Source organism: Centruroides vittatus, unplaced genomic scaffold (assembly GCF_030686945.1).
Source record: "Centruroides vittatus isolate TY-2023 unplaced genomic scaffold, ASM3068694v2 contig_3167, whole genome shotgun sequence".
Lineage (NCBI taxonomy): Eukaryota > Metazoa > Arthropoda > Arachnida > Scorpiones > Buthidae > Centruroides > Centruroides vittatus.
The window spans coordinates 47,011-73,570 of NW_027122036.1; the positions used below are offsets into that span (position 1 = coordinate 47,011).

At 30.5% G+C, this 26,560-nt stretch overlaps 1 protein-coding gene across 2 annotated transcripts in view; it reads left to right on the forward strand.

Annotated features, from left to right (window-relative positions):
- LOC136973392 (probable protein phosphatase 2C T23F11.1) overlaps nucleotides 1–24,876 on the forward strand; it is a 51,656-nt gene extending 26,780 nt beyond the window's left edge. For both annotated transcript variants that reach the window (XM_067268115.1, XM_067268114.1), the window contains 7 exons: nucleotides 6,937–7,086; nucleotides 8,275–8,340; nucleotides 12,412–12,485; nucleotides 14,349–14,490; nucleotides 15,344–15,427; nucleotides 15,506–15,651; nucleotides 22,896–24,876. In XM_067268115.1, coding sequence (XP_067124216.1) covers nucleotides 6,937–7,086; nucleotides 8,275–8,340; nucleotides 12,412–12,485; nucleotides 14,349–14,490; nucleotides 15,344–15,427; nucleotides 15,506–15,651; nucleotides 22,896–23,312 — 1,079 coding nt within the window. In that variant the 3' untranslated portion in view covers nucleotides 23,313–24,876. The remainder of the gene's footprint in view (nucleotides 1–6,936; nucleotides 7,087–8,274; nucleotides 8,341–12,411; nucleotides 12,486–14,348; nucleotides 14,491–15,343; nucleotides 15,428–15,505; nucleotides 15,652–22,895) is intronic.
- Nucleotides 24,877–26,560: the final 1,684 nt, after the last annotated feature.

Below are 26,560 nucleotides of genomic sequence, written 5' to 3' on the forward strand. Positions count from 1 at the left end.
TTTAGAAATTTGTTATAGAAGTGACATGATGAGGCTTTTTTTTTTAAGTTTAAATTTTAAATTTAATGAAGTATTGTTAAAATACACCATTTGCCAAAATATTTAAAAATGCAAGCTAAGGGAAATTCCCTCATCAAGCATTAACTTGTGGTCACTAATGTCACTGCAACTTAAGTGGAATCAACAATCCAAAATTGATAAAACATATATTCAATAGCTAATATTTTCGCAAAATAAATAGCCTATACTTTCCTTCAGAACATAAAATGAATATAACCAAAATTTCATCTGGATTGGAAAAAAATTTTCAACAGTTATAAGGAATTCACACACATGCACACAAACAGCACCTTTTATATTAGTAATTAGAACAATTGTAAAAAAATTAAGGAGAATGTTAGGAAATAGTAGATGGCTGGGCCATGCCGGTGTAAACAAATGCTTGCAAACATGCAGCCAATGCTCTGGAAAGGCTAAAATGGGACCGTTGACTAGCTGCAGTCTGACTAATTAAAGAATGATTCCCAGAAAAAGGTTTTATCCTCATTTCTAGTGGATAGTGGACATTGCATCATCCCAAACAGGTGTATCATGCTCAAGAAATATAAGCATGGTGAGCTCAGTTATGAGCTTGTTACAGCTGATGGAAATTTCATGTTCTTTGAAATATGTTCTAAGCATTCTGGTAATGATTCCCACATAGCATATTATTTGATGGGTGCCATAAAGGAATTGCATAGATCCTGGATTTTTGTATGTAATGAGGCAATCCTGTTTGTTGGAAAAAATAAGATGCAGTGAGGGGGCAAGATGAACAAACAATAATTGAAGAAAGAAAATAACTTTGGCTTTAAAGAAATATTACTAATGGAAACCATAGTAAACAGTTTTTGTAGGTTTTGATTGCTTGTTGACCAAGAGTCTGAAAAGCTAATTGGCTTTGTGTTGTACTTTCAAAAAATAGATAGGGATAGAAGATATTTTTGAGAGGTGGAGAGGAACTGTAAAGGTGTCCTTCCAGACTGGACACAAAGATAGACTATTTCAGCATGGAGTTCTTAACTAAAACAGTGTGCAATCTGTTTGGGTTAAGAATTTAGCCATGTTAAGCTGGAAGTTGTCTGCAGAACATGGCACAGTTTACCTTAGACTCCTTATCACAGACAAAATGAATCTATGCAGTTCCTGTTAAAGCACCTGTCAAATAATCAAATAATGTGTCATGAGGAGCCATTACTAGAATTCTTGGAACACATTTGAAGGAACATAAAAACATCCATCAGCCACAAGGGGCTGTTCATAAATTATGTAAGGGTGTTTTGGTCATTCTAGACCTCTACCCATTCCTGTGTAAGAAACCATACACTCAAATCTGTTTTTGTGCGATTTTTTATTTGTGCAATTTGTTTTGTAATTTTTTTTGTGCGGTATATGAATTTCAATCAAATTGGTATACTGCACAAAAACAGGTTTGAATGTAATATTTTCTCTGATCCCCCTTCCCTATCTTATGTAATATTTAGGCATAATTTAAAAAAAGATTTTAACAAAAAAATTTTTTTTATGAAACCCTAAAATCTTAGGTCCAAAATATATAATTATTAATTAGTTAATATGTACTGTTATTTATAAAAGACTTTATGTGAACATATTTAAAAATATAAAAATTTAATGAATTCGAATGAACAATTTATTTTAAGAACTTTATTTTTTAATTATTAACAATCTTTTCATTATTATTATTATTAATCAACGTCATAATATTCATTTTTATATTAATTTTAATTTTCACAAAAGGATGCAAAAAGGACAGATCGACTAGCAAGTACACGTGTAAACAGAAATGTCATACAAAACAAAACAAGAGAGTGGCCTTTCTTCCACAATAAAAAAACAATGTGTAGAGCGTGAGTCTGCGAGCGTTATTATTCTAGCTTGTCACCTGAGACTGCATTGGTACAATGAGCATTCTTAATAGAAACCACCAAATTGAAGCCAAATTCAAAACTCCACCACTCAACAAGATCAAAAAATAAGAATATTACATAAGATGAGATCTGTTACCCCCCCTAACCCTGAGTAAGAAATCCTTGATCCCCATCCACCCCCAAAATACCTTATGTAATTTAGGGACGGCCCCTAACAAGTTCATAACTGAGCTCATCAGGTTTACCCTACTTGAGCATTATAGGACTGTCTAGGATTGATGTGCAATGTTTACTTTCTACTAGAGATGTGGATAAAATCTTTTTCCAGTAGTCACTCTTTATTTACAGACTGCAGCTGGTCAGTTTCACTATAACCTTACCAGAACATTGGTTGCACATTTGCAAGCATTTGTTTACACTGGTGTGGCCAAGCTAACATCTCCATGTAACTGTTTTTTTTTCTTTTTCTTTTTTACAATTGTTTTCCTCATCTGTTTACACATGCAACATTTCATACCTCTGATTTATCATTTGTATCATTATTAGAATCACCATATATAAATTATTAGAAACCAACTTTAAATTACTGGAAATTAGACTTAATATGAAAATTATCACCTTTAATTGTCCAGCACAAATGTTTTAACAAAAATAAAAACGTTTTCGATCGTTTTCAACGGTCATCTTCAGTTACAACTCAAATTAAAAAAAGAACGATAAAATAGAATTAAATACGAAAATAATATAAATGCGCATGCGCAACTATAAATATATCGCGCATGATGCCTAATATACAGAATAAATGAATAAAATTATGTAAACAAAAATACGTGGCCGCATCTCTTGTATGTTGTTATTGTTTATCTTTATAAAACGATTTCCATGCGGTTGATAAAGAATCCGCGTCTCTATGATTGATACATCCCGTTTTTTCTTGGGCTTTATATATTTCTAGCTTTTCTAGATGTTTGATTGTATGTCTATTGTTCGTCGGCTTGATGACAGAAGCTTGGTCCCACAATACCTCAATATCTTGTTGCTTGGCGTATGAAGCTAGAACCGTACTGTCCAGATTCTTATTAATCGAGTACTGGTGTTCTTTGATTCTTTGCTCTAAGTGCCGTAAAGTAGCTCCCACATAAACAATATCCGAATTAAATCGTTGGTCCTTTATTGGTATGGAGTAAACCCCCGTTAAAGAGTTCCGATCTTCTCTCTTCTTGTCATTCCTTAACAATTTGTAAACTGTCGGATTACGTCGGTAAACGATACGTATATTATTGGCCTTAGCAATTTCGTTTATCATTTTGTTCAAGAAGGGATAATAATTGATTACCATCTTCTGTTTACCGTTATCCGCGGGAGAGTGATTACTTCGATTCTGGAACGTTGTGATAAGTTTTTCTACTATATTTCTCTGGTAACCTTGTTGTGTTGCTATTTCGAGTATGTAATCCAATTCTTTATAGGTATCACATATGTTTGTGCAATGAGTATAGGCACGCTTGATCCAAGATCGGAACGCCGCATACTTAATATGCCTGGGATCCACCGATTGATTCGGGATGATGATAGTATTTAGACCCGGTTTCCGGTAAATGTTCGTCTTGATTTCCCCTTCCCCGCAGGTGATATTAATATCGAGGAAATGAACATTATTATAGCTCTCCTGGTCCAGTTGTAAAGTTAAACCATAAGGGTTATCATTGATATCATTTAGGAATCGTTGAGTGTTGTGCTTATTATTCCATAGAATGAATATATCGTCTATGTATCTAGTGTATAGAATAATATCATTTTGGAATCCGGGAAGAATAGTATTTTCGAGTTGTCGTAACACCAAATCGCATAGTATAGCCGACATCGGACTGCCCATTGGCACCCCTCTACCTTGCAGGAAAACTCTCCCTTCAAATTGAAAGAAGGATGTATAACATATTAAATCAGACAGCTCCAGGATGTGTTGATGGTATTTGTATGAATTCTCGATGTTTTTAAAAAGGAAATCCCTTAACGCACAGAAACACGGGGGTAATTTTATGGAGGGATATAACGATTCGTAATCCATAACAGTCATGTACTCATCATCTTTTAGAGCAATGTTTTTGAGCTTCTCTATCAATTGTAGCGAGTTGGTGATAGTAAAAGGGTGATTTAGTTCTTTAGAACGAATAAATCTTACTAATTGCTTTTCGATGCGAAACGTCGGAGAATTACATTTTTCTATAACTGGTCGTATTTGGCAACCCGGTTTATGAGTTTTCCCAAATGCAAATATTCTTGGTGCCTTTGGAGCAAGGACTGTGGCTTTCTGCATATTCAACAGGCGTGAATATGCAGAAGCCACAGTCCTTGCTCCAAAGGCACCAAGAATATTTGCATTTGGGAAAACTCATAAACCGGGTTGCCAAATACGACCAGTTATAGAAAAATGTAATTCTCCGACGTTTCGCATCGAAAAGCAATTAGTAAGATTTATTCGTTCTAAAGAACTAAATCACCCTTTTACTATCACCAACTCGCTACAATTGATAGAGAAGCTCAAAAACATTGCTCTAAAAGATGATGAGTACATGACTGTTATGGATTACGAATCGTTATATCCCTCCATAAAATTACCCCCGTGTTTCTGTGCGTTAAGGGATTTCCTTTTTAAAAACATCGAGAATTCATACAAATACCATCAACACATCCTGGAGCTGTCTGATTTAATATGTTATACATCCTTCTTTCAATTTGAAGGGAGAGTTTTCCTGCAAGGTAGAGGGGTGCCAATGGGCAGTCCGATGTCGGCTATACTATGCGATCTGGTGTTACGACAACTCGAAAATACTATTCTTCCCGGATTCCAAAATGTTATTATTCTATACACTAGATACATAGACGATATATTCATTCTATGGAATAATAAGCACAACACTCAATGATTCCTAAATGATATCAATGATAACCCTTATGGTTTAACTTTACAACTGGACCAGGAGAGCTATAATAATGTTTATTTCCTCGATATTAATATCACCTGCGGGGAAGGGGAAATCAAGACGAACATTTACCGGAAACCGGGTCTAAATACTATCATCATCCCGAATCAATCGGTGGATCCCAGGCATATTAAGTATGCGGCGTTCCGATCTTGGATCAAGCGTGCCTATACTCATCGCACAAACATATGTGATACCTATAAAGAATTGGATTACATACTCGAAATAGCAACACAACAAGGTTACCAGAGAAATATAGTAGAAAAACTTATCACAACGTTCCAGAATCGAAGTAACCACTCTCCCGCGGATAACGGTAAACAGAAGATGGTAATCAATTATTATCCCTTCTTGAACAAAATGATAAACGAAATTGCTAAGGCCAATAATATACGTATCGTTTACCGACGTAATCCGACAGTTTACAAATTGTTAAGGAATGACAAGAAGAGAGAAGATCGGAACTCTTTAACGGGGGTTTACTCCATACCAATAAAGGACCAACGATTTAATTCGGATATTGTTTATGTGGGAGCTACTTTACGGCACTTAGAGCAAAGAATCAAAGAACACCAGTACTCGATTAATAAGAATCTGGACAGTACGGTTCTAGCTTCATACGCCAAGCAACAAGATATTGAGGTATTGTGGGACCAAGCTTCTGTCATCAAGCCGACGAACAATAGACATACAATCAAACATCTAGAAAAGCTAGAAATATATAAAGCCCAAGAAAAAACGGGATGTATCAATCATAGAGACGCGGATTCTTTATCAACCGCATGGAAATCGTTTTATAAAGATAAACAATAACAACATACAAGAGATGCGGCCACGTATTTTTGTTTACATAATTTTATTCATTTATTCTGTATATTAGGCATCATGCGCGATATATTTATAGTTGCGCATGCGCATTTATATTATTTTCGTATTTAATTCTATTTTATCGTTCTTTTTTTAATTTGAGTTGTAACTGAAGATGACCGTTGAAAACGATCGAAAACGTTTTTATTTTTGTTAAAACATTTGTGCTGGACAATTAAAGGTGATAATTTTCATATAAATTATTAGAACATTGATAAAAATGTGTGTAATTAGAAAATGTAGTAATGAAGTTTTACAAGCTAATTTACATATTTTCATGTTTGAGCAAGGAACTTCATGAACTAGTTGTAAAACATGGTTTTCCTGCTAATTGAAGATATGCATATTTCAGACACCTCCATTTAAAGTTTGTTTCAAACTCTATTTATATAAATACGATATCATTATAAAATTATAATAAATTTGTGCTGTTTTAATTAAAACTATAATAGTTCTCCCTATGTATTGTCAAATTACACTGGAATTTATAAATCATTTTTTAAACTATTTTGATATGTTTGTATATTATATCATATGATTTAAACGTAAGGGCACCGTTAAACATACAGTATGCTGTTGCATGGATATATATACTGCTTATCATCTGCTATCTTTAAGTACTATCAAAGGTACTGAAAACTGAAGTCCTGTATTGTTAAACAGGTTTTAGTTGTCATTTCAGAATATCTTATAATGTGAAATTGATATAATACTCAGTTAAATTAAAAATGTAAATTTGTTTGTAAACACACACAAAAATCAAAAAGATTTGGGAACATTTTAACAAATAGCTGTTTTCAAATGTTTTTAAGTTATCAGCATGTCATATATAAAAAAAAAAAGAACAAGAATTTGAACATTCATTTAAAAAGATCTGATTCAATCAGTGAGCATCAATTCAGCTGTTTACAATTTGAAATTACATAAAAAGTTTTTTTAAGAAGTACTTCCATGCTTGTGACAGGGTGCATTGTTCTTATAATTTATGGCTGTATTTTTTTTTATGTTAAAAACTGTTTTCTATAGTAACATTATGCATTCAGGTATAATTGCTTATTAATTTTTTTTTGTGTTTTAAATAAATTTTATCATCTATAATAATCTCTCAATATATATAAAAGAAAATTTTGATAATTTAATCTTTAACTAACAACTAGATATGGAAGATGCACATACTCATCTGTTATCTCTTTCTGAAGATAAAGATGCAGCATTTTTTGCAGTATATGATGGTCATGGAGGAGCAAAAGTTGCTCAATATGCTGGAAATCATGTTCACAAAAAGATAGTTGGACATCCTTCATATAGTGAGAGAACAAATTTTATGCATTTTATTAATTTTATATTATTATTTGACATTATTATTAAAAATAAAGGTGTGGTATTTTTTCTTTTGAATATAATAATAAATATTATGGAAGTTTTTATATAATAGTTATTTTATATAAGTAATTTTCAAGTGTTCACAGCTCTTCTGAAATTGTATAAATCTATTCTTTTGTTTCCCAAATTTATTTTTATTTTATAAGCTAAGTCTTTTTTCAAATGGTTTTTATTCAGTGATATAGCCTATAAACAAAAATCCATTATATGTAAGCATATAGTAAATTTTTGCTTGTAGACCAGTCTATAACCTTCAAAAAAGTCTCTTTCCTGTTAATCTATTAATTGCTTATTTTTGTAAGTGTTTCACTTTAATAATCATTGCTTTTGGAAAAAATTTTGCCTTAAGGATTGTAATTCTTTTTGTTAATGAAATATTACAAACTAAGAAAAATTATAAATACCTTTATAAGCATTAATTACTGCAAAAAACTGGATGTACTACTACAGTTAACTCAACATACACCTAAATTCAATATCTTGAATTAATTATACCTTTCTAAGTTTAATTTTTTCCACTTCTATTTGTTTGATTGTAATTTGCCAATTTAGAATACAACAGATTGAAATATTTGACTTTTACTTAGCTTTCATTTTCTCTCTATGAAGAAAAAAAGTAGAGTTTGTAATAAAGTTTGTGGTTTTAATGTTTAAGAAAGCATAAATGCATTATATTTCAGTTGATTTCTAGCATTTCCTCTGGTAGTAGTAGAAATCTTGCAACTATTACTTAATATCTAGAGAGATTACTTTTCAAGGAGGAAAATCATGTTGTGTTTTACTTTTAACAAAAGCTGGCTATGTCTTAGAGCTTTTTGATCAAATTTTGTGTAATTTTTTTGCAGTATATATTAAATTTATCAAAATCTTACCATTTTCAAGTAGTCAAATAGCTACAGTACACTATTGTTCAGATATATATTTTTCCAAGATGATAATCTATGAGGATATAAAACATGATGAATGTCTTGATAGTTTTGAAATAATGTGTGTTTTTCTTTTTTAAACTGTTATAAACAGCTTATTTTTAGGAGCTTAAGTGATGAGAAAAACAGAAAATTAAAGACGAATATAAAAATTTGATGATTAATTTTATATTTGCAAATTTTTAGAAAAAGGGGATGTAGTTGATGCCATCAAGCAAGGATTTTTGGAAATTGATTCTGACATGTTAAAAGGTAATTGACATTTTTAAAATTTAATTAATAGTATTTAATCATAGTTTACAAATTTTCTTTTTAATTTGCACAACTTTAAAACACTATAGTCAGTTTATGATTTATCCTTACTAATGTAAGTTGGAGCTTGAACTAGTGAATTGGTACAAAGTTTTTATTTAATCCTGTTTGAAGATGTTATGTAATTAATCTTCTGGTTTAAATGACCAAATAAATACTAACCACTTTATATCTAGCAAAAATCTATTAAAAAGTATTTTAGACTATCTACAGGTTTTCAATCTCTCAAATGAAGAATTTGCTGCATCATGGAGTGAATATTCGAAAGTGTTTCAATATGTAAGAAACAAAATTTAAAAATGTAAAATGCATTTAATTTAATTATTTGATGCATTAGTATGTTAGAAAGCACTTTCAAATATTTATTCCATGATGGAATGAGTTCGTTATTTGAAAGACAAAGAACCTGAAGTTGGTTTAAATTAGATCGAAAATATTTTTACTTAAATTTTTGCTGGTTATAAGGTGGGTAACTAACTTATAGACCATTATCAGGAATCTTAATAGAATAATTTAATTAATCTAATTCTGTTAATGAAGATTCCTAGTGATGGTTTATAAATTAGACTGAATACATATATTTGAAATATCTTTTCACTATGAAAAGATGCTGTTTAATTGGAATAGATTTTAGATTATTGATAAATGTTTAATAAAAGTAAATAAAAAAAAACTCTAATTTATTAACTCTCTGATTGGTTTTATTTAATTAAAAATTGTATGTTTGTACATAGATTATCCAAGCTAGTAGAACCCAAGAGGGTTTTTAGGATAAACAAAATCTCAGACAATCCAGAAACTTGTTTGTGTTTTGGGTATAGCACTTAATGCTGTGCATTTAAAGTTTCATGAATAATAAATACTAATACACTTACTATATTTGAAAGTAAATTACTCAAAATATTATGTAATGTGACCAAGTTTTGTAGTGTTACAATTGACAGATGTAGTGATTTCTGGTTAGTTTTCTTGTAAACTTTATTATTTTATGTGCATTTGCACACACACACACACACAAATAAAATAAAAAAATAAAGTTTGCAAGAACTAATGAGAGAGAACTTTTTAAATTTGTAAGTACAGGTACTCCTCACTTTACGACCTATCTGCTTAATGACCAATAGAGTTTCGACCTGCAATTCGGGGAATCCCCTTTCTCAGCTGGAGTGTCGGCCAGTGGCGAATGGTAATGCGCACTAAGTGTACTATAATAGTCTTATAGTACTATTATAGGCTAATAGTGTACTATAATAGTCCTTTTATGAATAAATTTGAAGTTTGTTACATAATTTGGATAATTTTACAATGATCTTATACTCCCGGCGCAAGCTCCTTGCTTATCGACCAATTTGCTTAACGGCGTAGTCGTTGGAACGGAACTCGGTCGTAAAGTGAGGAGTACCTGTACTGGTACATAAAAAGAATTGAGTAAAAAATATCAATAACAATTATTTACTTTGGGATATATGGATTGAATACTGTTGGAAAACATAAATTTTTAAAATATTTTTTAATATACATGGCATTATTTGATTGGAAAAAATTAGTATGTGAAATTACAAGCTTACTATAATTTGACTTCAACAGTGGTAGACAGTGCATTGTACTCCTTGAAAATCATTAGAAAATATTGATCTATAAAGCAAGCATGTATTGTTCTCTCTCTCTCTCTCTCTCATTATTATAACTGTCGAGAAGTTTTGAGTTGATATCCTTAACTGTTTTTCTAGAACAGTTCTTAACAGTTTTAAGCTTCTTTAATAGTGAAACAATTATTTTCTACAATTCTTTTCATATATACTACTATTTTATGTTACTTTTAGCTCAAATTCTCACAAACTCATTTTTATCTAAAGTGATTAATATCCTTTATTTTTTAATTTAAACATTTGCTTAGTTCATATTTTTTTTTCTATTTCTATTAATTTAAACTGTAAGTGAAATTCATGCATATCAATTCTATATATTATGAATTGGTTTAAAAAATATATTTTTATGATTATTCTTTAGTATCTCAAACTTTGAATAATTCAGCTGTGAATATAAAAAACAAATTGAAAATTATAAATTGATACTATTGCTTTTTATTTTGTTATTCATAAGTTATGGTATTATTGATTGAAACCGTTGCATGCAACACAAGGACAAATGATGCAATGCATTTGCTTCTAACTTGTTTTAATTTACATTATGGTTAATAAACTGCTCAGTTGTAACTTCAATTTTGATTTTTTATTATTTAAAAAATTTGTTTTTATTACTTTATTTACCACAAATGATATTTCTTTGAGGTGTGACACACACAAAGAAGACTGTGCCTATCTCTCTTTTTATTTAGTAAGTTGAGAAAATCAAGTATGATCTTCAAAATAGTTCCCTTCTGAGTTAATATCCTTTTCTGGGGAAAACTTTTATTTTGTTCTGTTTTTCTAGCTAACAATGATATGTCGGGTCTGTTCCTATGGATAACTTAGGTTATCAAGAACTTTTGCAGCAAATGGCTATAAGGGTTGGTTTGTTTGTGTATTTTATTTATTTTGTATTCTTGCAGCTACATTGGCATTTTATGTTAGCCGCATTTCATTTCGTGTTGCGGCAAGAAATTGCCAAATCTTATGCCTGTAATTGTGTTTTATTGTTGTTTTCTGTATTTTAGTATGTAAGTTCAACTGTAACATAGTCTTTTTATAACATTTTCATTTTTGGGATTATCAATGTAATAGTGAGATGTATCTATGGTTGTAATAAGTATATTCAGATGTTTGATAATGCTAATGCAGAATCAAACAGATTTTTTTAGAGATTAATAAAAATGAATGAATGAATTCCTATTGTCTTTGCTTCCTATTGATCAATTGTTCTGGCAGGTTCCTATAGTTTTGCAACTGTTGATACTTTATGCATGGCAATTACATGTTTCCTGTTTTCTATGCCATGTATAAAATAATCAATCTCATCTTCCTCACAAACCATTGCAGGGCAGTTGATTCTTAACAATCTTAACTTTGAATAAAAGTGAGTGAGTGATTCATTAAGTTGCCGTGTTCTTGCCCTCGACTCTTACACCATAAATGCAATGTAATTCTCTTTCCAAACTTTTGACAAAGGCGGTGTTTCCATTTTTTCCAGTCCTTGATCATTCAATCATTGCATATTGCCAATCTAAAGCAGATCCTTTCAGCTTACTGATTGCCAACAGCAATATTTGACTCTCTAATAACTTTTGTTGGTTTTTTTTCATAATTTCTAAATGTTGTATCCAGTCTTCCTGACTTTCTGTCGTATAATCATTAAACTCTGATAATGATTGGGTCAGATCTGTTACAGTTTGTATTTCTATAACAGTATTGTTTGTTTGCTGCTGCTTTTTTGTTTTTTGCTGCATAATCATTTTTATTAATTTATACATTCTGTGCATGGCAACTTCCAATGATGAATATGTCTGAACTTCTTTATCATCATGAATTGAACAATTGGTATTATTATTACTTGGCATTTGTTCTGCTTTCACTTTGACTTTGCTTGGATTGATCACAAGTAATGCTAGTATTTATAGTGAAGTTAGAAGCCAACATGTCTTCCTTGGTTTTGATTTCCTCAACAGTCATGCTTTCCATCCTAGTCACTTCTAACAGACATCACAATTCACATTTTGGGCCACTTTTCTTTAAGTTATGTGATTGTAAGCACTCTAATATCTTCTTCAGTAAGCATCTTACTTTGGGCTTAGGTCTAATTGGTGGGAAATAAATGTTTGTACTAACAATAGTCAAAAGGCAGTCTCTTGGTTTTTCTCAAATTTAGCAGTTCTTTGGGGCTTAAAGTGGTCAGTACGTAGTCATAAACAATTCATTCAATGCACCAATACTTTTGTAGGGAACTTTTTAACATTTGACAGAATCTCCAACTTGCTTGTTTATCAATGTTCATAAATAAGTAAATGTAAATGTGATTATTGTATCTATAAGAAAAATATTTTTATATTCTAATAAATTTTTAAAATTTTTATAGATGAAAATATGAGAGATGAACTTGCAGGAACAACAGCAGTTGTTGTGTTGTTGAAAAATAACAAGATATTTTGTGTAAGTTAATTTAAATATTATTAGAAATATATTGGAATAATAAATTAGAAATTATAAAAAATTTTTATAATAAAAGTATTTATTACATTTCAATTTATTTAAAAAGTATCTGATGGGTCTGTAAGATACATTGTTGATATTTATATTGTTAGCATGGTTGTTGAATCTAAGAACACATTTGGGATGCTTCTGTTGCAAGTGTCAGACAATTTTCAGTGCAAACTGAAAATTGGCTGACACCTGCAACAGAAGCATCCCAAGTTGATTATAAGGTAGCCCAAAAATGTTTCTGGTTAAATAAATGGTATAGTTACCTAAAGAAGCAGTTTTTTTTTTACTTTGTTGGAAGAAAATTTCAACTTTTAAACTTTGAATTTTCTTGTCATTGAGCAGATCAGTAATAAAATGTTTGTGTGTGAATAAAAGTTATTAAATATTTTCATGACTTTATTAAATAATAATTTTGTTATTCATTTTTGACAATTGGAAGGAATATAGATAATCAATAATGAAACCAATGCTTTTCTTTCCTAAAAAAAATCATTGCTGCTACAGTTCATGTATGTGGTGACTGAACATGTAGAATTTTTTAAATTAACAACTGCTAGCACTACATACTGGATATAGATACTTCTGTGCTATCTGCCACTTGTGCATTCTGTCTGAAAATTAATCCTGAATAATTATTATAAATAAATACAGAGAATTATAATTTATTTATAGATAAAATTTTAAACTTGTATTACTATTAAATAATCTCAATTTAATATTTGATATATTTTCAATTCTCATTAAATTGTGTATAAATTTGAATCAGTTTACCAAATATTTTTATCATTGTATTTTGTCAAGTATTACTGGTCTTCAAATAAACTGAACACAACTTTTTCATTTGCCTTTTTAAAATATTGCTTTACTAAAATATATTTGATTAAAATACACACACATACTTAGAATACTACACACATTTTGTTGAATACTTTGATTTTGTTAACTGAACCTTGTAACTAAACTATAACAACTTAACCCATAATAAACATTTTTGTAATGTAATTAATTTATTCAAAAATGCTGAAAAATTATTGCAAAGACAAAATACAAATTAAAACAAACGATCACAGCATTACACAATACTAGAATCATTAGTTTTTAATAACATTTACCTCACATTACAGAATGTAGCAATATTAAATAAATATCATATAGTATTTCTTGTAATACAATTACAGGTATACCTTGAGTTACGTCGTTCTCGATTATACATCGTTTGTCAAAAAAGTATATGAAAAAATAAAAATCAAGTTTAAGTCATTTTATTCGACTTTACATCCATCCACCATAAATATTGAAGTAGTAATATCACTAGAAAAGTGTTAAAAACACACAAAATCATATTAAAATATGTACATTTACAGCAAATGTTAATATAATCATCATAAATCCTAGAGAACAAAACATGAAAACATCTGTGTTTCTGTGTTGTAGTCTTATTTAGCGGTCTTTAAGTGCTCATTATTGGCGTTTTCCACCGTAGTTTCGACTTACGTCATAACTACACAAGTAAATTCAAGTTACGTCGCCTCTCCTGGAACCAATTACCAATGTAAGGTGAGGTATACCTGTATATACACGAATGGCACACAAACACAGTAAAACAAAATTGATTAGTAGTTATCTTCTTGAGTTTATCTTAGCTTAGAACTTAGTACTGATTTCAATTAAATATCACATTTACATTACTATAATGATGACAAATTCTGACAATGAAAATCAAAGTGAACATATTAATCATTTTAATTGTTTCATAATATACAATAATTTGAATTATAACATATAAATTTAATTTTTTACTGTATCTTTTAGGGGAATGTAGGTGATTCCAGAGCAGTAGCATCAGTTGGTGGTAGGGTACAGCAACTTTCTTTTGACCATAAACCAAGCAATGAAAGTGAGACAAAACGTATAATTGCAGCAGGAGGATGGGTAGAATTTAATAGAGTAAATGGTGAGTTTTTTTATTCGTATTTTGTAACAATAATTAAATAGTAAATGTAACTACTATGCCAGGCACTCGTACAATTGTTAAAAACATATTTGTGCAACAACGTATAAATTCAATAACTTAAAATTGGTTTTTTTTCTTAAAAATGCTTATAGTTGAGGATTTTTGAGTATTATGTATAGGTTTAATTTCACACACACTTTTATTAAAAACATGGAATACTTAAAAGTTAGGTAATCATTTGTTTGCATTTCCTTGTCAGGTGTATATTTGTTTGCATCATTACAATATCAGATGCAGTAAGCACAGTTAATATTTCAATAATGTAATAACCGTACTTTATTATTCAAATTTTCTACTTTCTCATCATTCAAATTAATGCTCCAGGAGTGCAAATTTTTAGAGTATGTAAAGTTTTTATTGGTCAATATCTATTCAAACAAATCTGAAACATTATTTAATGAGAGATTTTTTGTGAAAGATATAAAACACCTCGGTAAACATAAAAGGTGGAAATGAAACTAAAACAAGAACAATAATAATAATAATTGGTGGTAGTAATAAAATATGACAAGGATTGAATAAAACAATTTTTTGGATCAATTCAATGCTCCCAATGATGAATATTTACTTCCTGAGATAAATACTCATTATTGGGAGTGTTCTAAATTTCTAATGAAAAAAGCACTGAATAGTAGAGAAATGATTTTTTTTTTTTTTCTCATAAATTTACATAGTCTAACATTTTTAGTCCTTAGTAAAGTGTGTTGTATATTAAAAATGATTTTACTTTTTTAATACAAATGTTATAATATTTATAATAGTTTTATATTTTTAAATATTAAATTATTTATAGGTAATCTAGCACTTTCACGTGCACTTGGAGATTTTGTATTTAAGAAGAATGATAAAAAGCCTCCTGAAGAACAGATAGTCACTGGTTAGAATTATTTTAAAATTTGTTAGAATTGTCATCATTTGTTTAAATAATAATTAATTTAAAATAATTTTTTTTTAGCTTATCCTGATGTAGTAGTTAGAGAAGTCACTCCAGACCATGAATTTATTGTCCTTGCATGTGATGGTATTTGGGATGTACTATCAAATGAAGATGTTGTTGATTTCATCCGTTCTAGAGTAGCTGCTAAAATGGAACCTGAACAAGTAAATGCTTTAAATTGTTAGATTATAATTATACATATTAGGATTTATTTCAAAATAATTTATTTACACGAATTATTTGCAGTTTTTCATAATTATTTAAAAAATTAAGTGTTTATATTACACTATAATATTAAATGAACAGCTGAATTCCTTTATTTGGCTGCTTAAAGCTAATTAATTTATATAAGGCCTTAAATAGCCCAAAAAAGGAATCTGGTTGTTCATTTGATATTTAAAGTAATTACTGAGTTAATTGTATTTGTTACTGTAATACTATTAGTCTTCATTACTTTTGTTTTTTCATTTAAAACCTGTAATACCAGTTTTAAAAATAAATTATTGCTGCTTTTAATAAAAAGTTGTTTACATAATGCTGCTAAAATATTTTTACTCAAGTATATGATTTATTTAATATATTAATTAATTTTACTATACAAATTAAGACTAGGTGGGATAAGTGTACTCATTGAATAACTGCACCTTTTTTGTAATATCTCACCAGCCAGTCAAAATTAAGCTGCTATCAATACATCAATGGTATCTTGTAAGTACAAATATTGATAGTATTTGAGCTGGTTTTATACATGGCTATTTCCATGGTTGCAACAGTGAGAAGTCTGGATAAGGTTGATCTTATTTACTTGCAACCTGTCAAGTAATAATTTTTTTTAATTTAAAATCTAGTAATTGTAATTTTGAGAGAGAATATTTATATGAATACTGTAGAACAAGTTCCCAACTTGTGTTCCATGGAACCCTAGGGTTCTGCCAATAAAATTTGGAGTTCCACAATAAAATCTGTTTTCTAGTAATATACAGATGTATGAATGTGCCAATGCAGATTTGGGATGTGAGGTGTAATTGTTGTAGTCTCAGATCCAGTCCTTTATGATATGCTATACATATGCTAGAAGTATTTATATCTTCATAAATAGTCAGGACTGATTTATCGTAACAGAACAAACTGAAATCATGATATAATATTTGACAAGATAATTAAAATCATAAAAATAGTAAAACTTAACCTAAAGCTAGGGAATCATTAAAAAAATAACCTTAAAAGTATCCAACTTATAAATAATAATGCATATTTAACAATTGTATTAATTCATCAATATCAGCAGCACAAGACTATTGAATTTAATGAAGGGAATGGCCAGTCAGATGCTCAATGGTACTGTACACACTACAATACTAGTATGTAGGGTAGATGTACCAGTTTTGGCCAGAAAACAAATTTAACTTAAAAATATAATCACCACATATTCAAATCTGTCCAATGAAAAGTTTGTTTCATTTGTGATTATATTTTTAAGTTAAATTTGTTTTCTGGCCAGAACTGGTACATCTACCCTATATACACTAGATGGGACACTCATGTCAGACTAGTGTCACATCTAGTCAAAGGGTTAATGTCCCATCATATATAGTGTGTTGTAGTGCAACAGTACAGCTTACAAGCAGACATATCAGTCAAAGATGATTACTTCTGCACTGCAATTGTTCTGTGATATTTTAAGTATTTTTCATATAAAAATGTAGTGGAAATTGTGTAAATTTATAGTGCTTTTAGTATTGCGTATACCCAAATTAAAAGTCGTGGAGTATTGGCTGAGAGAAGAGTTTTGAAGGAAACTTGCAAGTATTGATACTTCAAATGTTACTAGTGACAAGGAGACTGGAAAGGTTGATACAAATGAAAGTACAAATTCAGTTGTTAGTGCTGTTTAAAATATTGAAAAACCCTTCACATTAATGACCAGTTTAAATTAAGTAATATTTGCTTTCCATTATTCTATTAATCTGTTTTTTTTTTTTTTTTTTTTCAATATATTGCGTTTGGTGTTTCTATTTGCCATTTTATCTATAAAAAATTGTCAGGGTTCCAACATTTTTTACTATGTTGATAAAGGTTCTGTGATAAAAATAAGTTGGGAACCACTACTGTAGAATGATAGGTGCAAGTACTGTTGGTGAAGTTTTTTGTCCCTGTGTTTTGTTTTCTTGTGATAAGTCTGGATGCATTTATTCCATAAAATTTCAATAGTTCAGTTGTGGGGGAATATTATGCTATATATACACACATTCCTTGAGATAAATGTGTGGCAGAAGAAAACACTACATTAGTGATTGATTATTTCATCATCATGAAGTTTCCAAAAAAGTAAGTGTTTGACATTGTTGGACAAGTTTTCAGTATCAATTTTGATGAACACAGTAAAGTTTATGCACCTTGTCAAGAAGAAATTTATGGAACACTTTTCTTTTCCATTGGCTATTTGTAGAAGCTTATGCAGGCATTCTTCTCCAAGACATTGTCAAGTCTCTTGACAAAACATGACATGTTGGAAGATGATGATTAATTAGTTTCTTTTGCAATTTGAAGTTACATTATTATTTGGAATAAGGTGCTTCAAAAGTTGTACAAAATGTTCTTTTCAAGAGTTATTCTCAAGCAATTTAATCTTGTTTTTTAAATCACTTTACATTTCTATTGTAATTAGGGACCTAAATTAAAAACAAATAACATCAATTTTACTTTTTTTTTTTTACTGTGCCATCATTGCTTCATTGTCAGAACGTAGTGACGACTAACACTTGACTTTGTGCATTCCTTGTCAACAAAATAACTCTGGAATGAGTTGTCCGATCTTGATGAAATTTTCTGGGACGACTCATCATCACTCAAGGATGAACTTATTAAAATTTCAACTTTCAAAAATGATCCGTTTTTGTAGAACTGGAGATAGGGGTTTTTCTTCAGTATGGATCATTTTTGAGAGTTGAAATTTTAATAAGTTCATCCTTGAGTGATGATGAGTCATCGTAGAAAATTTCATCAAGATCGGACAACTCATTCTAGAGTTATAATGTCAACAAGGAATGCACGAAGTCAAGTGTTAGTAGCTTCCTGCACGCACGTGTAGAAGCGTCATCTAGTGGTCAGAAAATATGACAAGCATTAAAACGGTAATTTTGAAAGATAAATGTTATCACGAACTAGATACACAACAAATATAAAGAATCTTTATAGAATAATAAGTTAAAAAAGAAAACTTTTTTTAACTTATTATTCTATAACATGGAGCAGCAGTGATCAATATTGATGGCTTTACGATCCATTCTCTCCTTCGTCTTCCTATTGTTAGTACAAAATTTCGATCTATAAATGAAGAAGCTGCATAGAAATTCCAGATTGAGATGAAGTTGCTCAAATTCATCATCATGAAATGTCAATGATTGGTGCAAGAATGCTTTACATGATCGAGAGAAGATTGAGGGAGATAAGCCCCGAGAAAGATGAGCCGTTTGGTGGATTCTTTGTCTATTTGTTTGGTGATTTTTCGTCAGCTTTCTCCTGTTAAAGATACTCCTCTCTCCTTGAGTGTTTTTTACGATGTAATGTCCCAACAAGGTCCCTACCTTGTTGGGACATTACATTACATTTGCATTTGATTCTTTTGAGAAGTTCATTGAACTTAGTAATTCTTATAGACAAAATAGCGCAGATAATTCCTTTACAGGTGTTTTACAACATCTAGCTTCGGGTGATTTCTCTGATACAGATCTGAACACTCTGACGACAAGAAATGGAGCCTATTTATCCAGAGATGAACTTGATCAGTTTCAAACGGCTATATCTAACAAACGAGCAAGTTAAACAAAGCAACGAAGACTACTTGCAGTGAACTGGGTACCCTGTTGTTTATATAGCATCTGAAAACACTCCAGATATTGCCCCGCCTTCATCCAAAGATGACTTAGCTCTTGGTCTCTCCAAGTATTTGAATCTCACAGTTAATGCCAGAATCATGCCGAGAGTCAACTTATGGGTGCAAGGATGTCTCGTCAATGGTTCACTAGGAACTATGCGCTACATTATATATGCTCCTAATGCTTGCCCTCCAGCTCTTTCTCTGTTTATTTTAGTGGAATTCATCTATGGTAGTCTGTTTCCAATAATCCCCATAACACGCTCTTTGAACGATGGCAGTATATTGCGGTCTCGTAGACAGTTTCCCCTTACCTTAGCATACTCGATAACTATACATAAATCACAGGGATTATCTCTTCCAAATATCAAAATAGATATAGGAGAAAAAGAGACAGCTATCGGTCTCATCCATGTTACATTGAGTCGAGTGAAAAAATAACTGACTCAGTATTTTTAAAGAGTTACAATAAAGATTGTTATGAGTCAATCTGTAAGTCCAAGGCCCATAGTGATAGCCAGAATTTCGTGAAATGTTGGTATAGCAATTAATTAATGGCTTATTTTGATCTTATATTTGTACCTTTAAATGATCCAATAGAAATCAAATTATTGTTGAGAACGAATGATTCTTTTTCCCTCATAATCTAAGAAATAAAGGTGCGAGCAGCTTTGTTTCGACTACACGCTGATGCAGCATTATTTAACTGGTTTACTATAGTCATACTTGCAATGGAGCATATTGAAATCTGTAAATAAATGCTTTGCCACACTTAGGCTGGCATTTGATTTTTTTAAATCTTCTTAGCTATTATAGCAGTGGGTGCACATACCTTTATTATAAGGGTAAGTGCATCCTTTCGCATTATTTTAAACATATTCTCTTTCAACAAATAATACTCACTTGAGATGTGATATTCATCTCCTCTTGCTATAGAACCAAGCAAGTTATTCCAGCAAGTGGTTTTTGAAGTCAGGTAGCCTTTGTTCTGCCTGACTAGTGGAACCTTTTGAATTTCAAAATTGAGAATGCACTTATCCCATCTGACCTCATATTTTAAAAAATTTACAAAAGTATATTTTAACAGTTAATTTTTAATCATTATTGTTTATTTAATGGCTGTCATATAATGGAGTATAAATGTGGTTTGTTTTAATGCAAATACAAAAGAATCATTACCCAGTATGCCAGTAAGTTCAGGTCAGTGGTTGACTGGCCCACTATGAAATCAGGAATTTCCTGGTTCTATTTGAGAACACATTTGTGTGCTGTTGCTCTGTCACTTCAAAAGTGGTTACAATACCACAAAGACTCATTATCTTATCTGCAAGGCATTTTGGCGAGGACACAATCAACAGACAGACCTGCTACAATTGATTCAAGAAATTCAAGGATGGAAATTTCTTGTTTTAAGGTGAACCCTATTCAGGCAGTGATTTCACCATTGATAACAATGTTTTCCTTCAACTGATAGATTACAATCCATGGTTGACTTCCAGAGAATTAGCATAACACTTGAATGTTCCCATACACTCCAAAAATTGACAGTCTGATACCGCACAATTCATCAGCACATAACATAGATCAAAGATAACCTTACAGAAGCTGGCCAGTTTGGGCTGGCATGGACAAAATTTATGTGATAAAGATGCTTGAGACTTTCTTTGAAGAAAAACTTCAGTTAGCAAGAAACGAGAAAATTGTCACAGGGGCGTTACACAACATACAAATATCGCTATAATCACTAGCGCTTTCGACAAAACTATTTCTGTCTTCAGCAGGCAGATAAAAACTTTAAAGGATTTTAACTGTTTTTATTTGCCTGACAAAGACGGAAATAGTTTTGTCGAAAGCACTAGTAATTATAGCGATATTTGTATGTTGTGTAACGCCCGTGTGGTGTAACGCCCGTGTGATAATTTTGTTGTTTCTTGCTTATTCAATGATCGGTGTGAAGTCCAACCATTGTTACACACTTCAGTTATTCTATGCTTTGTGGGATTAAAAGTTTGCAAAAAAAGTAATGAGATGTGATTGATGGTAATTACCTACAAGACTGAACTGTAATTGTTGTTAATTGTCAATAAAGTTTTTCTTTTTTTCAAAATATCTAAATTTCACCTTTACAACAAGATAGAAAAGTTTTTCTGTGTATATATATATATAAAACTCACATCATCTCTAACTTGAATATTTCTTTAACTTGAAGAAAATGGAGCATTTGGTAAGTCTCAATGGAATAATATAGAGATTTAACATCTCCAACTTGAATCTCCAACTCCAAATTTTCTCCAAGTTGAAGGATTTCATGGTCTTCTGACATTGATTTGTTACTTTCAACTTTCCAGACTCAAATTTTTATATGTATTCTATCCAAAGTGATTCTAATTATTGTATTTTTATAATTTTAGACAGTTACTTATATCTATTGTCTAACACCTATTTGCAGACAACATTCCAGCGTAAAGCAAGAGGAGGCCCATCAGTGGCCGAGTGGTTCTGTTCCCTGAACACTAGCAGTTCGGTTGTGGGTTCACGCCTTGCCAGGATGGACTGGCCATGTGGAGTTTTTTGGGTTTTCTCCACATCTATAATGCCAATTACTCTTAAAAAGACCTTCCAGAAGGCATTCCACCTAGGCAGATCACCGAAGTTGCTGTAACTTAATAATCAAACCAAAGTGAGAGGACCTCCTCACTTTCTCAACAAGATGTACCTGCAAAACTGTCTGATTCCATTAGTTGCATTGAATAGTTTGCTGAAGGCATTACACGAACTGTTTACAACAAAAAAAAAACTAATCAAAGATCCTTTATATAATGCAAGAGAATAAATAGATTTGCGTGTTTACATCTCAGACACAAAATTCTGTCTTGCCTAGCCAACTGACACCAATCCAAACCATCATAAAACCTGAATGGTTTTGCTGGTTAAATTTTTTTCTATTATAATTTTCTTATTGGTGGTGGTAACATTCTACACTTCTTGTCTACACTACTGCAAAAAATGTCAACAATGAATCAGCCTGGTCAGCATGGCTCTGATGAGGATACCTCATGACTTAATTTTTTAAAGTCGTAAGCATCTCTGTCCTTTTATTGCTGATTTGCACTTTTTAGATGGTCCTCAGTGCTGTTGTTTTCTCCACAGAAGTACAAGTGGTAGATAGAGATTAAACTTCATGTAACATTTTCAGATTTTTAACAGATTACAAATATCTAGCTTTCCTCTTCCTTGAAGATAAAATTGTAGAATTGTTTACCATGTTGTAGTTCTTTCATGGTGAATAAGATATTTGCTAGTTTCTTATGTCTTGTATATTTGAACAACATAGACATGTTTCCTTTGAGACTGCACTGTCTGCATAAATAAACTTGAAATTTGTACTAGGGCTCACTCATTGGCATACTGGGTGCTTTATTGTTTATTATTTTTAATAAGTTTTCCTTATATACAAGCTTACATATATTTTAATAATTATTTGTAAATGAAAAGTTCAGCTGTACTTAAAAAAAATTGTTTTGATTATAGATCTGTGAGGAATTGATGAATTTGTGCTTAGCTCCAGATTGTCAAATGGGAGGACTAGGTTGTGACAACATGACTGTTGTACTGGTTTGTCTACTGCAAGGAATGACTTACGAAGAACTCGCTGCAAAGTGTGCTTGTCCACCACTCCCACATCCGATAGATGAGGTTCCGCCACATGGATCTGACTCTTCGACTTCAGAAACAGAAGATGCAGATGACGATGAACACAGTAAAGAGACAAAAGGAAAAGATGATAAGTCGGTTCAACAAGCTCAGGAAATGAGTGATACCATATCTAATGAATCCAGCGAATCATCTGCACTATTTTGCAATGAAAAGTCATCTCGATCCCATTTATCCAGTAAAGGAATGGTAGAAAATTCGGTTAGGGAAGGTAGCGAAATGGCTGTAGCGTGATCAACAAGAAGTCTATAATATAATACTTTCAACAACAACAACAAAAAAAAAGGCATTATTGTTTAAAAAAGAAAAAAAAAAAAGAAATTGTTTCTGGCAAGTCTCCAGCAGTTGTCATCACTATTGAATTTACATTAATCAAGCAGGAAGGCTCATTTATATCAGTGATTTAAATCGTTCATGCTAACAACCTTAATGGCTGCAGAAAGGGCAATATAAATGAACAAAAGGTTTACGTCTATAATTAAACTGTAACTTTTATTTGATCTCATACCTTTAATTTTTTAGCAAGATGTCTACTGTTTGGATGCCTTTGCCATCACAGTTCATATTCCATTTTTATGTATATTGCACAAATTATCCTATTGTCATTTCGATCGATGATTGTCATAAATTTAAAAAAAAGAGAGAGAGAGAGAAATTTGGCAGTGGAAATTTAGGGGAAAAACATATTTTTAATCTGCCACACACATATATATATATATATTATTTAAAAAAATTTAATATTAATTTTAAACAAACAAGATTATGTAAAAAACCCCAAAAATTTTATAATTTCAAAAGAAGAAAAAATATATATATATATAAAAGAATAATCGTATAAATTTCTATATTTGCAGAATTTTGCTGCTTTAAAAATTTGACAAAACAAGAATTCTTAATCCTTAAATCTAGGGATTCTCTTGTATAGATTATCAGTTTTATTTTCTTTTCTTGTATTTAACTAAATATATAAAGAAATTGTACAAAAAAACCCACAGCTCATTTGTATAGCTGATTGCTGTGAATAGTATAGTATTGTGATTTTTGAGAAAACGTGACACAAAGTTTGTTTGAACGCCTACATAACTTGTAAGATAGATAGAATTTCTCATTGTCAAGGGCTACAATATAATATTTAAAAAAGAGGATAAAAGTCAAACTGCATATGTATTCAAGTGCATCATTCTCAGTTGCAAAAAACAAACTATATATATATATATATATATTGTAAATACTAACATGTATTTTAACTACAAAGTTTTTTTCCCTTTAATTTCTGTAATTAGAATTTCAGTTCAGCTTGTTGTTTAATGTAAATTAATATAACTTTAATTCATAAGCATGCATTTCACACACGAATAGGGTTATATTCTGGGACCTTAATTTTACACCGAGCATGTTACTGTTCGTTTTAGTTAGAGGCAGATTTTGTTGTTTAATTTAAAGGAAAAAAAAGAGGAGGAGAAACATTTATATACGAATCACACAACATGCAGCAAAAGTGCCTTTTTTTATTTTTTTGTTTTGTCTGTGATTGGATATCCAAAATTATAAATTAATGATTTGTACACGGTGATAAAAAAAAAATTAAAAGGTAATTCGTCCGGAAATGGATTGCAGTAAGTAATAATTTGATTTTTTTTTTTGTTTGTGATTTTTTTTTTTTTGCTTTCATAAGTTATGTGAATGTTAAATGCAAAGGTTAGTGAATAGTACAGTCTGTAACGTGTATGATAAGTAATAGTTTTGATTACTGTATCTGCCTGATGTATATAATAGAACCACCTGAACCTTGGAAAAATTGTGTTGTTGTTGTTGTTGTTTATAATTTGGTTTCCCCAGAAAGATATTTTTCATCCTCAAAATAGGTTTTCCAAGAGAATTGAGTACAAATATTTTATTTTTCAGGTATAAGTTTCTGATTAACGAGATGTGTGGTACGTTTCCTCTTGATATTTTGATTTTATAATTGATTTACTATATGTAATTATACATATAGAATAAATTGAAATTACATTAATACAAAGTCTAATTAAATAAAAGTTTTAAGATACTTAAATGTTCAGAAATTAAAATCACAAAACTTAAATTTGAAACTATTAATTGATACCTAAATATGTTTAAAAAGTGTTTATTTAAAGCCAATTAATATATTAAAATAGCATTTGAAAATAATTTCAGATCTTTGCTGCTCTTTTAGAGTAATTTTCTGAAAAACAACAACAGTTTCTAAACAAAATATTTAAAATATTCTGTAAATAGGACATTGTTGCCTCTACTGTCAATTGACAGAATGATTGAAATAAAACAATTAAAATTAATATTACAAATCATACACAACAAACAAGGATTTGGAGCATTTCAGCTTGTCAGATGTATGTATATACAGTGAAGCAAGAAAAATCCAGAATAATTGGGACTAACCACAACTGGATTTTCAAATATACACACAAATTAGCATTTTAAGGCTGTAAACTACAGATACACTGTAATTCAAGTTTAGATATTCTAAGTTCAAATCAATGTTTCACAAGAAATGTAAGAATACTACTTAGATTCAAAACAATTTAGAGTTACTATATTTAAACAAAAACTATGTAATCATAATTTCAATTAATTAAAAAATTTGGAGTTCTGAATGAATGTTAGAACATCTACAACAAAGTTACCATTGAAAGGGTTGATATTCTTTGACAGCCAAATCCAGATTTGATTTTTTGTTGTATTTATGATGGAATCTATGAAAAGATACATTAAGTCAGAAAAGTAAAATTTTGCTGTAGAGCAAAGTAATTAACTCTAAATGCAGTCAAATTTGTTAGATAATTTTTTTTTAGATTTCAATGCTTAATGCTTCTAGTAACACTTGATTATAAATGCTCTCATATATTCTTTGTAGAATAAGATTCACTCAACAAATAAATACTGAGTTTCCTGACTTGTGATGTAATCTATAAAAAGATCATTTTACTTACACACATTTAATTATCATTGGATATAGCTGTGTCTAAATCTGATTGCAAGAGGGCACTAAGAATAATAGCTTTGTCTATAAAATTAAGACAAAGATAGATCATTTGATCAACTTTTGGAATACATGATCACTAGGTATTTACAATTTTATGCATTTTTTTTAAATTTTTGGTTAAAGAGGTGTGCATTCCTCCCTCTTCTTTGAATAGATCTATGCAAGTGTAACACTATATTTTTATTTTTTACCTTGTGAAGATGAGTAGAGATGCTCATCTTCACAGGGTAAAAAAAAAATATAGTGCAAAAATATAAAGCAGAGATGCTCATCTTCACGGGGTTATGTGTAAAAGTTGATTCAGATACTGAGGCATTAGGTATGTGTGATTTGTGATATCAAGTTTCTTCTCTCCCCCTCCCAAAAAAAATTGTTTTTAATTTTGGAGGGAGTTTACCTTAGAATTTAATTACAAAGGTATATTTTACATAGGAAGCTAGTGTATTACATAAACTTG